Source organism: Haliotis rufescens, unplaced genomic scaffold (assembly GCF_023055435.1).
Source record: "Haliotis rufescens isolate VD_foot unplaced genomic scaffold, xgHalRufe1.0.p SCAF_1, whole genome shotgun sequence".
Classification (NCBI taxonomy): domain Eukaryota; kingdom Metazoa; phylum Mollusca; class Gastropoda; order Lepetellida; family Haliotidae; genus Haliotis; species Haliotis rufescens.
In genome coordinates, this window is record NW_025963779.1 from 84,857,045 (window position 1) to 84,870,996 (window position 13,952).

The 13,952-nt window shown below is 40.3% G+C and overlaps 1 protein-coding gene across 3 annotated transcripts in view; it reads left to right on the top strand.

The window, feature by feature from the left end:
- LOC124136966 (serine/threonine-protein kinase ULK3-like) overlaps positions 1-13,952 on the top strand; it is a 70,700-nt gene that overhangs the window by 38,403 nt on the left and 18,345 nt on the right. For all 3 annotated transcript variants that reach the window (XM_048402591.1, XM_048402594.1, XM_048402596.1), the window contains exons 12-14: positions 305-380; positions 3,132-3,172; positions 5,615-5,726. In XM_048402591.1, the coding sequence (XP_048258548.1) occupies positions 305-380; positions 3,132-3,172; positions 5,615-5,726 (229 nt within the window). The remainder of the gene's footprint in view (positions 1-304; positions 381-3,131; positions 3,173-5,614; positions 5,727-13,952) is intronic.

Consider the following 13,952-nt stretch of genomic DNA (forward strand, 5'->3'; position numbering starts at 1 on the left):
CCCTTTATTTACAATTTACAAATAAATGTAGTTGCAAATGTTTAGATTTCATGTTATCTCATACAGAAACAAAGGCAGTTGGAGTCATCTGAACTGAACCACAAAATACGAAGACTTGTAAACAGCATAGATTAATAACACTCTGCTTGATTTTGACCAGGTAATTGTATTGTCTTGTGAACATACCCTCAAGAGTTGCCCCCCTTGATTGAGATAATTTCTGTTCTAGTAACAGATGCTTCAATTTGCATTTTTCAGATGAGAAATTTAGTATGAATGAAAAATGTTTTTATTATGGTTACAGTCAGACAAAGAACAGTTTGAGCAGGCCTTGCATCATTATGAGTTGGCTCTTGCTCCTCTAGTCCAACATCTCCCAGGTAAGTGCAGCAGGACACAGTGTTATTATTATTATATTATACATTTATATACGGCAGGTATCCAGGTACTAGTATCTGCTCAAATGGGGTTTTATTTGTTCCCCGACCAGTGGATTTGTTAGCATTCAAGTTATCATTCTCAACTCCCTGGGTAGTATACAACCCATGCTGCCTAGGGGTGCTAGAAGGTTTTTATATCCACCTCACACATTGGGTAACCATTCCCTGCTGGGTGAACAGAGGCACATTTGAGCTAAGTCACTTGCCCAGGGTGACACCAGAAGTTTTGACACTTGTGTTTCGGATGTATGTACGTATTCGTGTTTCCATCATCTGGTCGTCTACTATCGGACGAGTGGGTTCTTTTGAGTGCACAGGGTGTATGAACTGTAAACTAGGGGTAGTGACAACACTGTAAGAACCTGTAAATATTGTTTGTTTCAAGGCTGAATAACAACCCGAATAACAGTAATCGCTTCAAGATCTGGAAATGTGTATTTAGTTTAAACATATTTTATTGACAGAACACAATAGGACTGAACAAAAGTGATCCTCTTACAAGATCCTCTCATTAGAATATCAAGACATTGACATCACAACACATGTTTGTCTTTATAAAATCAATGTCAAGTATGTGCAAATATACTAACAACAAAAAGTAAGAGAACTAATGATTTGAATGTAGCTATTGTTGAGGTGTACATTTATGAAATTTCACATCGTTCATGAACAGCATGTGATTCATGTGCACACAGAAACCAAAGTGTGTGGTGGTGGAAATAATCACTAATGTAATTGAGCTGTGCACACGCTTAATATGCCGATAGATGAAATGGTGAATTGAGGGTGTGGGGTGTGGTGGAGGAGGACGTCAACATCCCAATTTGCCCAAATGTTGGCAAGTCAAAAAGTGTAATTTCTTAACTGTGGAACAAGCGGATGGGGTTGCATTGAGACCAGGGTGTGGCAGGCCTAAACTACCACACCAAGACAAGATCGTCTTTTTATATTAATTGCAATACACAATGGATTCAAATCTGGTCCTGTTGTCAATTCCGTACAATAACAGGAAGGCGAATTTGAATTTCAACATTCACCATTAAAAACTGGCTGTTCGCCAATGGCGCCGTGTTTACAGACGAATCAAGGTTTTGCCTCAAAATCACAGATGACAGAAAAAGTTTGTTGGTGACATAGCGGTGAGCAGTATGCCAGGGCAACAATTCTTGACCATGATCAGTCTGGGGCTGTAGTGTCATGGTGTGGGGCAGTATCACACATGATAGTCAAACTGAATCTGTTATTGTGAATGGACATTTAACTGGCCAGCAAGAGGTTGAAGAAATGATGCGTCCTGTCAATGTTCCATTCGCTACAATCATCTTCAGAAATTTTGAACTGCAAGATGACAACGCCAGACCACATCGTGCCCAGGTCACCACTGAATATCTCCGATGAGAAGACATACGGACATTGGACCGGCACACTAAGTCCCCTGACACAGAGCATCTGTGGTATGTTCTGGAGTGTACGCCAGAGTCTAAGGCCCCATCAATCTCATTTAAATCAGATCTTAGTTCTCGCTACCGCTGAACAAAGATCTGAGGACATCCCATTATGGGTCACGTCAGAACGACCTTTCATCCAACCAATCAGAGTGTCACTTACCAGATCATGAAAGTGACAGTCGGAATGTGATTTCTAATCATGCAGCCTCAAAAACGTTAAAAGGGGGTATTCCGAACGATATTTACGGGCTTAATGACTGAATCTAGACAATCTAGACCATATATTAGCCATTCTAGAACATTCTTTTGTTCAGGTTTCAAATTTTAAAGCGAGAATTTGTCAAAATATGTTTCGAAGCGTAGTCGCCACTTTGAAATTAGTGCCGTAAAGCACGAGAAAGCTGCCTTCTGATTGGCTAATGTCGACTTCTTGTCAGTAATTCCATTGGTCGGTCAGAGTTTGCGAAAGGTCGGTCTGACATGACCCGTAATGGGATGTCCTCAGATCTTTGTTTAGCGGCAGCGAGAACTAAGATCTTATCTTAATGAAATTGAGCCCCCGTCAACGTGGCCAAGTTAGAGGTAGCTCTCAGGCAGAATGGTGGGCAACACCGAAGATAAACATGCACAAGTTAATCAACATTATGCCACCAGGTGTCATGCATGTATCACCCAACATGGTGGACACACCAGATATTGATCTTCACACCCGAAATTAATTTTACAGACATGTATCGCCATAACACCTTCACAATCATTTCATTAGTTCCCTTATTTTTGGTCGGTAGTAAATGTACTATATCCAGTGGTACTAATATTTAACAATTCGATAGCTGTGGCAGTGAAAATTTAGCTAAGGGTGTTACCATGAAATATATACTCTAAATGACTAAATAAATACATTATCTGTTAAAAAATGATAATAAACCCATCAGTAGAAACGGAAACATGGGAGTTCAACAGTGTAAGTTCAGTATATGATATGATTAATAGAATCATTTGGTTGCTGTAATGTATTTTTAAACATATTTAAAAATCGAAATGTTGGTATTTCAATTATCTTAAGGCACAAATATATATAAACACTCTACTTAAGACGAAACAATAACAACAATGAACACCTTAAGTTGAAATCTGTGCTGCTAGAGCAACATCAGTCAATGTTAATGTGCCTGCTACTGATGGAGTGACACACACAACTGTACCACCATGTGCTCTCTATGCTGTTCTCTTCTATTAACAGAGGAACCCAAGGGAAGAAGGAAAGATTTGTTGAAAAAAGAGGTAAGTGATAATTGAAAAAAAATGTATTGAGCTATTTTGTCTTTGCAAGCTGTAAGCTCTTTCCAATATAAAAAACTCCATTTATATTTTGTCCACCTTCCTGGTGTGTTCCGAATGCAGAAAAACGTCATGGTTAAAAAAAAAAAAAGGTTCAGTTTTGGGGGGTTGTTTGTTTGCTTGTTTGAGTTTATTTGAGATATTTTTTACATGTTAATATTCTAAATGGAGACTGCCAGTCCTGTGTGTCATGTGTGTTATACAAACCTCTTGTTGCAGTTAGTGCAATTCCAATATATTGATTTCATCAGTGGTGTATTTCATCACTGGTCAATCAATTTCCAATTATTTTAGTTTATTTTTGGAATAGCTGATCCCTGAAGATCCAGGTTAAAATGGGTCTTCAGAAACCCAACTTGTCGTAAGAGCGATAAACAGAATCGGGTGGTCAGACTCACTGGCTTGACTGATACATGTCATCGTGTCCCAATTGCCTAGCCCAATGCTCATGATATCAGTCACTGGATTGTCTGGTCCAGACTCGATTATTTACTGACCACTCTCATACCGCTGGAATATTGCTGAGGTTGGCGTTAAACAACAAGCAGACATTGTAATAGCTTGGTTAGTAATAATAAGAGTTTAAACAAGATAAAGCTCCATGTGTCAACAGAGAAGGTTCTAAGTTGTATTACTGCTGGGATGTTTTACATGATTGATTGTCTCTTCCCCTTTATCAACCATTAATTGATCGTGATTTACCTTTGTGAATCAATGATTTTATCTTGTTATTTTGACTAATATCCAACACTAGTTGCTTTTATGGAATATTTTGCCTTAACCTCTATTGTCTTTAACCAAATTATGTCTCAAATGGAACCCAGCCACATTTTGAGTGCATAAATGTCTGTGATACCCAGATCTGTTCATAAAAGTATAAATAAATACAAACTTTGTAGAGAGTCATAATTTGTCTTTTGACATCAAACTCGTATTGATTAAAGTAGCAAAGCATCAAGGCTTGCCTGAGAAGATTGCTCCTTGCATTGACACGTCTTGAAATATTTGTTATCAATTGTTTGTTTGTTTGTTTGTTTGTTGTTTAACGCTGCACTCAGCAATATTCCAGCTATATGACAGCGGTCTGTAAATAATCGAGTCTAGACTAGACAATCCATCAACTGATATCATGAGCATCGATCCATGCACTTGGGATACAATGACATGCATCAACCAAGTCAGTGAGCCTGACCACCCGATCCCGTTAGTTGCCTCTTACGACAAGCATAGTCGGCTTTTACGGCAAGCACAGGTTGCTGAAGACCTATTCTATCCCGGATCTTCACAGGTCTATTTCATATCAAAAGACAGAGGTTTATACCTATGTTGCATGTAAAAGTTTTCATAGTTCAAAATGCAATGGTAGAATGTATAATGTCTTGTACAAAATGGTAAATGTGTCAAGACTTTAATCTGTTGAGAAATACTGCCAGTCTGTGACATCATAAGTAGTGTTCGACACTATCACTGGTCCACTGGTCCATGTCTAGTATATTTTCTTACGGACCAGTAAAATTAAATAAATGCTGGTCTGGTGGACTGGTGTTATTTTGGGGATAAAAAAAGTAATTTAAGTTTTGATGACTTTTGAAATTAGCAATAGTTCAGCTCTAAATTATTAGCAAAGAAAGCAACCAAAACAACCCTGTATGGTAAAGTGGTTACCTTCTTGGCTGGTTTCTCATTCTAACTGCATACAGAAGTAATACTTTACAAACCCCTATTTGGTCAGGACCACTGTGTCTAGTGGAGATCCAACAGGACCAGAAGATTTTTGACATAATGTGGTCAATGTCAAACACTGTAGGGGAACGTTACAACATAATTTCACAGATGACAAGTGTGCCAATACTGGATACTCAATGGCCATAATTGGGAACCATTTGGTTAATGCTTCTAGGGTTACAACAGAGTCTTGTCATCAGTACAGGCCATACTTTCCTGACAATCAAATCATGATGATGGTTTGCAATAGTAAATAAAGAGAGAAGATTAATGCTTTTTATCGGAGGGTGCACTGGTATCCCGGTTGTCTAAGGCCCCGCAATTCGTCGCCTGGGTTCGAATCATGATTTGCCCCGATTATGTTTCAAGGATTGTCAGCATCATACCGTGCTCATGGGTGTCACCAAAGTGGTAAACGTCTGAGACATGCATCACTTCGGGATGTCGTCCCACCTTAATCTGGCATGCTGTGATATAACTGGAATACTGTTAAAAGCAGCGTTAACCCAACTAACTCACTCTCTCAATCTCTCTGTAACGGCAGCATGTTTATGTTTATGATAGCCATCGTTTGTTCCATTGCACCATGATTGGTAAACGTGTTGAACCAGATCTAAGTGTCATCCTATTCCTGATAAAACTCCGATCATTTCACTGCAGCTGGAGAAGTGGATGGGCAAAGCAGAGGAGATCAAGTCATATCTGTCAGTGAAGTCCCTGTCGACGGAGACAGTCACGAAGCAGGACGAGGAGGAGAACAATCAGTATCTAGGTATGGATGTAGGCTTGTGGTGTTCACAGTAGGTGGCACAAGGGAAGGGAGTCATACGCTTCAGTCAGCAATATCACACAGACACTTATTTGATGCCATGTTTTCAACTTAAATGTTTTCATCTTGCACTTGTTTGATTACAAATTGTACCGTTCCTTTCCCCAAAGGCTGTATCCTTGTTTGTTACTGCTAGATCACAGTGATAATGTGCTGTATAGCCATATCAACAGCTATGATACAGAAGAAAGTTGATCTGGTATCCATGTGCTGTCTGTACTCACCAGACATTGTGTCCACTCGATACCCTGTGTAGTCATCTTTGTAGATAGTCGTCTTGTAGCATTGACATATTCCACTCCTGGATGCACCTAGAGGTGGAATGGGAGGGTGGCTAGTTCACTCTCCATGCCACCAGTGTTTTTGTGGTCCTCATGTGGGAAGCTCCTGTAGTTGTTGTTTTGTGCCTCAGGAACAGGGAGCTACGCCTGTGAAACGCCTCCTGTAAAGGTGACTTGAGTTCAGTGTCATCCCGCATGTACCAGCACATGATGAGGTGCAGGGAGTCTGTGTGTAGTGGGTGGTGGGGAGATGTGTGTTGTCCTGCCATATGGGTGTACCTGGCTTATCATGCATCACCTAAGCATGAATGCATGTTCCTTCATAAATAATCTAAATCCAAAATTATAGGGTTCCTGATATTCCATAGTAATTGAAACTTCATAAATAATCTAAATCCAAAATGAAAGGGTTCCTGATATTCCATGCTAATTGAAACTTCATACACAATCTAAATCCAAAATGAAAGGGTTCCTGATATTACATAGTAATTGAAACTTCATAAATAATCTAAATCCAAAATGAAAGGGTTCCTGATATTCCATGCTAATTGAAACTTCATACACAATCTAAATCCAAAATGAAAGGGTTCCTGATATTCCATAGTAATTGAAACTTCATAAATAATCTACATCCAAAATGAAAGGGTTCCTGATATTCCATAGTAATTGAAACTTTAACTTTTAACACTGGAGTCATGACAAGGACCCCTTGACTTATATGCTTGTTTAGTACAGTGATATGTTTTGTTTTTCTTTTTTGTTGGCATTTTGCAGTCACTTACCCATCGTTATCTCATGGTGGTGATGAAGAATCATCTGTTGTATGAATGATTGCTTCATTTTCCTTAGTTGCTGGTTATTGATGTGAATCCCAGAGTTCCCCTTCTGGTTTGCCTCTTACCCATGCTGTGGATTTCAGCAATGTGATAAGTGTCAGTGATATATGACACGCCGTGAGTGGACATGCCATGTTAGAACTGAAATAACTTCAACTCACTGACTAGTCATCAAGGTGACTGATGGAGCAAGAAGCTGTTAAGAAGGGATTCGGATGTTGACATCCATATCATCCTGTCCTAGTCACTTCCAGAGGCAGTGGTTCTATTTCTCTCATGAGTACAATGTGTGGAGTTGTGATTTGCCTGGAATATTACCATGTGACAGTTACGGGCTGTACAAATGCGTCTGTCGAAATCCAAGTCTATCTCTTGCTTCAATGGAATAAACATTTGAAATGAAAGAGACTTTTCATAGACCATCAGAAGGTCTGACATACAATCATGGCCGTCTATTAAACATTCCTGAATTTTCATTTGTTTAGTTTCCAAATTTTGAATCAATAAATTTGTCAAAATATTTTTCAAAGTGTAGTCTGGAAGTGAAGACGCCATTATGATACCAGTGCCGTCAAGTTCGAGAAAGCTGCTTTCTGATTGTATAATGTCGACTTCCTATTAGTTATTTCATTGGTCAGTCAAAGTTTGCGAACGGTTGTTCTAACGTTTCTGGGACGTCCTCCAATTTTATTGTAGCAGTAGCAAGCACAACGATCTGATTTTATTGTGATTGATTAAGGTTCTGATGGTTACAGAATTTTATGCAATGTTTCACTCCATGAATTAAGTCCACAGCACTTTTCTGAACAGTGACATATACAAATTAGATTTTGGGAGGAAATAATTTGTCCTGGAATTTTAGTCTAAGACGATGGGACAAGTGGCCAAGTCTAAGCCTCTTGTGACCAGGTGTCATGTACCCCAACAGCCTGGATCATGTATGAGGTCCAGATGGTCCAGATGGGGTCCGTCCCACACCGCTGTGTTACAGCCGGCACATTGCTGACATCCACTTGCCCTGAAACACAACTCAGACTTTGAACTTAATCTGAAGATTTACAAAAAAAAGATGATTTACCCTCCATGCAGCTGTAGTGGACGAAAACGTTTATTTTCCCCCTCGATAAATTTTCTGTGTTGTTTTCTGATCAGCCTGTGATAAAAGTGATGTAGCAAGTCTGTCATCATTGAAGGTGCAAGATCCGATTTACTAGTTGTCCTCTTTTTCACTAAAATTTTATCTGTCATAACAAATCTCAAACTGGCGTTTATTACTCTGCACTGTACAGAAATTCCTGCGTGGAACGAAAGGGATTCCCAAGAGCATTGTCACCTATAAATAAGTTCAACAGCATGACTCTTCTCTCACTTCATAATGCCAGTCTGTGTAAAAAGGGTTTGTCTGTGGCGCCATACATGTTCTTTGTGGTCTTACTACGAATGAGATAATCGAGAACTGTGGAGAGATTTGTAAACAACTCATTGACACTTTGATCAGGTCAGGGTGGTTGAAAAAAAATATATGTAAAGTTGACTGTAGACATATCATAAATCTCATTTTTATTTTTATTTATTATAAACCTACTGCCTGTTTGTGTAACTCGATATGGAGTTTTTGAAATTGCGGTTACACCTCGCAGGAGGTATTACAACGATTGTAACACCTCGAAGGAGGTATTACAACGATTGTAACTCCTCGGAGGAGGGCTTACAATCATTGTAAACCCTTGATGGAACAAAAACTACGAACAGCCTACGAGACGCATGTGCAGATTTCGTGCCATTGCGAGACGCAGGTGCAGATTTCGCACCGTTGCGAAACCCACGTGCTGAGGTAGCCGGTTTCATTAAACCGAGTTCACGACTGCAGGCGATATTTCATCTCCGATATAGGTTATACATTTGAGAGTTTTTATTACAGTTATTTAATTAAAAACGTTGTCTATGCGATGAGTCGGTTTATAAGTTGGACAAGCCATGTCTCCTCGAGATTACTAGAGATTGTAAACCCTCATGTGAGCGAAGTCCCTCATGTGAGGGTTTACAATCTCTAGTAATCCCTCGGAGACATGGTTTCTCCTACACTTAGAATATGCCAAATATAAGTGACAATAGGAAAGATGTAACTGTTGAACCTTAACTCTCGAAGTACCATGGTTACTTTGCAAGTATAGAACTGCCATCCCACAAGGCTGTATGGCCGTATTGATGAAGAAGTATTACATGCAGTACAGAGTTATTCCCCTTGTAACAGTACACCAGGTTTTCCCATCCCTGCCCATATAATGCCTACTTAATGATGTTAACAGCATCTGAGTAAATAAACTGACAATTTTCTGGCAGTAAATTTATAAACAATAAATATACAAAAATGCTGGCAATTTGATGGGGGGACTGAGAGAGACCACATTGCTTCTGCGTTAACAGCAGTTGCATAAACAGATCTGGTGTATAGCCGCATGCCGGTATTGTGCACGTTTGATAGTGGCAACATTATACAAGAGGGTCTTCACAGGGGTACTCTGCCAACCATGGTTCGGCATTTAGATAAATCAGTTTGAACATTTTTTGTGAATTGATTATTTTTATTTATTACACTCACCTCATTTGAATATAGGGGCGGTCGTGTAGCCTTGTGGTTAAAGCTTTCGCTTATCACGCCGAAGACCCGGGTTCAAATCCCGACATGGGTACAATGTGTGAAGCCCATTTCTGGTGTCCCCCGTTGTGATATTGCTGGAATATTGCTAAAAGTGGCGTAAAACCATACTCACTCCCCACTCATTTGAATATTACTGAAGGACGCTCATGGATGAATAAAAGAATAAATTCAAGTGTCACTTTCATGACATATATACATGATGTATACAATTTATTCACAATCCAATGACATTTTTTAGACATTTTCTGTATAAACATGCACATAGCTTTGTATGCTAGAAGAGAAAAGCATTCAACAAAAGTCTGTAAGGTTTCTTCAGCAGACTTTGTTTCTGATGTATAACTATTGCTAAAACATACTTAAGCTTCATGCCTTATCATGTTTTTTTGTGTATTAGTGATCAAGGAACTTGCCAAAGCATGGTTTCTGTTGGTTAGTGAGGTGAAAAGTTAATTACCCAAGGAAAAATATAAAGGGATTCTGTCCATCAATGTTCTGTCCAATCAAACTCTTTCAGGATGAAGGAAAAACAGGTGGAAATATTGTTCTGAATTATTGTCAAAAGATAAAGAATACACATCAATTTGAAATTAATTATCACTGGATCAGAATGATTAAAGTTATGTCCCTTGTTTTTCTGTATTCTGTACTTACAACCTGTAAAGATCCGGGTTTGAATAGGTCTTCAGCAACCCATGCTTGCCATAATAGGCAACTATGATTGTCATAAGAGGCTACTAACAGGATCAGGTGGTCGTTCGCTCAGATGGTTTATACATGTCATTGTATCCCAATTGCGTAGATTAATGCTCATGATATCAGTCGCTGGATTGTCTGGTCCGGACTCGATTATTTACAGACCGCAGTCATGTAGCTGGAATATTGCTGAGTGCGGCGTTAAACAACAAACTTCCACATCATGCCATGGAGTTAGCAGGACAAACACCAAACTCTGTTATCTCTCAGAGACTTGGACCCTGAAGGTAGCATTGTTTGTTTTTTCAAAATGTCCGGACAGAAAAATTTAAATGTCCGGTAAGCAGTATTTTAAATTGGACATTTGAGAATCCAATCGGACATGTCCGGCGCATATGACCATTTCCGGACCCCTGCATCTCTGCTGGGAAACCTTTCAGGCAGTCTTAGTGATGTTCATTACAGGTACACATTCAGGTCGAAATTAGATTGATGACCCCAATTTATTCTTACACGGGCGACTTATCTTTAATATGTCACCCGTGAAGATTCTGGGGTAGAATAGGTCTTCAGCAACCCATGCTTGCCGTTAAAGGTGACTATGCTTGTCAAAAAATGGCGACTAACGGGATCGGGTGGTCGGGATCAGGTGGTCAGGCTCGCTGACTTGGTTGATGCATGTCATTGATCCCAATTGTGTGGATCGATGCTCATGATATTAATCACTAGACTGTCTGGTCCAGACTCGATTATTTACAGACCGCCGTCATATAGCTAAAATATATCTGAGTGCAGCGTTAAACAACAAACCAACCAACCAACAACATTTAATATGTCACCCAGCATGGATGCATGTGTGGCCAGGTCATCCAAGGTGCAGCAAGTAAGTGGCCAGGAATCTGTTATGGTTGAATCCCAGATTCGCCCGAATGATGATTGTAGGATTGTCATCACCATACCCACATTTAACTTGTTTCACGAAGACGGTAAATGTCGAAGACCTGCATCACTTTAGGCTTTCCTACCACAGTAAGATAAAGCTGACATGATATGATATGAGTGTTAAAAGCAGAGTTAAGCTCATTTTGCTCATAATTCACTCCCATAAAGCTGTGATTTTTATCTGTCCATGTTCAATGCCAAAAGGTTTCATCAAACTAATTTAATGCTTGTCAGTGTTGTATGACACCACGCCCCAGGACATCAACAAAGTATTGCTGATACTGAACACAGCAACAGTTTTGTATCTACACCTAATACACAAATAATGTAAATTCTTTCCACAGACAAGTTTAGTTTTAGTGACCCTAAGGCATCTATTATGGTCAAATTGAATGTTTGGTTCGCAACAGAATATGTATCCTTCAATTACACTTCTCAGGAAGGTTTAAGAAGCAGATCCGAAATATCCTACATCTGAACCCTCTTATAAATCTGCTATGTCTATCTATCCTACTTCTTGTACACACCACCTGTCCCAAGTGTCCTGTATTGTGATACATGTCATATCATGTATTATCCCTGTCCTACGTACCCCTCGCAACCCTCCATGGTATGTATCAAGCAAGCATATATATAGTATATACCCCATCTACATCCTATAAGAAAACTTGGACAGTCTGTTAAAAGTTAGTGGTAATGCATAACCCTTCCTCTAGAGCTCCAAACTAATCGGCAGGGGGCACAGGTGGCCCAGTCGTCTAAGGCGCCACGATTCGCTGTGCAGAGTTGTGTCCCTTGGGCATGCCAGAAACCGTTTATGTAGGATCCTGCGATTATCATGGGGTTATTGCCATGGAATCCCCTTTGGGGGAAAAGTTTACATCAAGTTAGCAGTAGTGAGTGATTGAGTGAGTGAGTTGGGTTTTATCACCGCGTTGAAGAGTTACTTTACAGTGATAGATAGGCATATTCATCCAGAACCTTATGGAAAGTTGTGAACTCCTTACTGGCCCACAACTAGGCATACCCATCTAGACCCTTCTAGAAAACTGTGTACGCCTTTGTGGCCCACAGTTAGGCATACCCATCCAGACCCTTCAAGAAAACTGTGGACGCCTTTGTGGCCCACAGTTAGGCATACCCATCCAGAGCCTCCATGAAAGCTGCAGTCTGTATCAAGCCTACGGTCTGGTATATTCTGCATGTAGCTGTCTTGGCGTCTGTCAACACCTGATTCTGGTGTTTGCGATGAGCCATAGCTCACACTTCATTTGTTGTGTATTCGCAAGTATCTCTTCAAGCCCTGGGGAGTTAGTGAAGCCTTAAGCAGATCTTCTTCCTTTGTAGTGCCAGGAGAACAAGGAGATAATTGATAGCAGGGTGTTGTACTAATCAGGAGAAGATTGCCCCACCATACCTGAACCAGTTGTTCTGCGGGACTGTGGGAGGATGCTGATTGCGGCAGGTCATTTCTGGCTCACCGCTCCCTCAGATGGGCATTATTATTGTCCACTGTAATACCCATTAGTAAGAAGTCCTGAAACTCAGTACCTTAGGAATCTCACTTACAGAACAAAGTGATCTGGCTGAGGGATCTCTGTTAGGGGACTTACTGATATGGCATTGGGATCTCACTTTGGGAACTCACTTTGGGAACTTAGGGCCCTGACTTAGAGACTCATGTAGGGATGTTAGGGATCTGGCTTACTGATTCTCCTTGGATACTTACTAATCTGGGAACTTAGGGACCTGTTTTGGGGACTCACCAAGAGAACTTAAGGACCTGATTTTTGGACTCACCAAGAGAACTTAGGGACCTGTTTTAGGGACTCACCAAGGGAACTTTGGGACCCATTTTAGGGACTCACCAAGGGAACTTAGGGACCTGTTTTAGGGACTCACCAAGAGAACTTAGGGACTCGCCAAGAGAACTTTGGGACCTGTTTTGGGGACTCACCAAGAGAACCTGATTTAGGGACCAACCTAGAGAACTTAGGTACCTGATGTAGGGACTCACCTGGAGTACCTGATTTAGGGACCCACCTAGAAAACATAGGGACCTGGTTTAGTGACCCACCTAGAGAACTTAGGGACCTGATTTGGGGACCTACCTAGAGAACTTAGGGACCTGATTTAGGGACTCATCTAGAGAACTTAGGGACCTGATTGATGGACCCACCTTGAGAACTTAGGGACCTGATTTAGTGACACACCTAGAGAACTCAGGAACCTGACTTAGGGACCTTCCAGAGAACTTAGGGACCTGATTTAGGGACGCCATCTAGAGAACTTTGGGACCTGATTTAAGGACTCAAATAGAGAACTTAAGGACCTGGTTTAGTGACCCACCTAGAGAACTTAGGGACCTGATTTAGGAGATCATCCAAATGCTATTGCTGTAGTGCCTTGAACTATTACAACAGTTAAGTGCCCCAAAGACAAAATATGCTAGCTATTAAATGTGTCTCCATCATATCACCACCCTAACTCAAATAGCTGCAGTTCAACCAACGCTGACCTAACACTGAATTGTCAGAAGCAGATGGCGAGCCAAGCATTATGAAATATTGTAAGCAGATGGTGTGTATTACAGCAAGATACCTACAAATAAAAGTAATTTTATGGCCAACTTGTAAAAAACTACTTTGATATACATGGGGCTACATGTTCCAAGAAATTCAATGTAATCTCCGAAACTGCATGTAGTTAGGGAAACATTATCTTTAGCTGGTAACAAAACTGTCACATATTG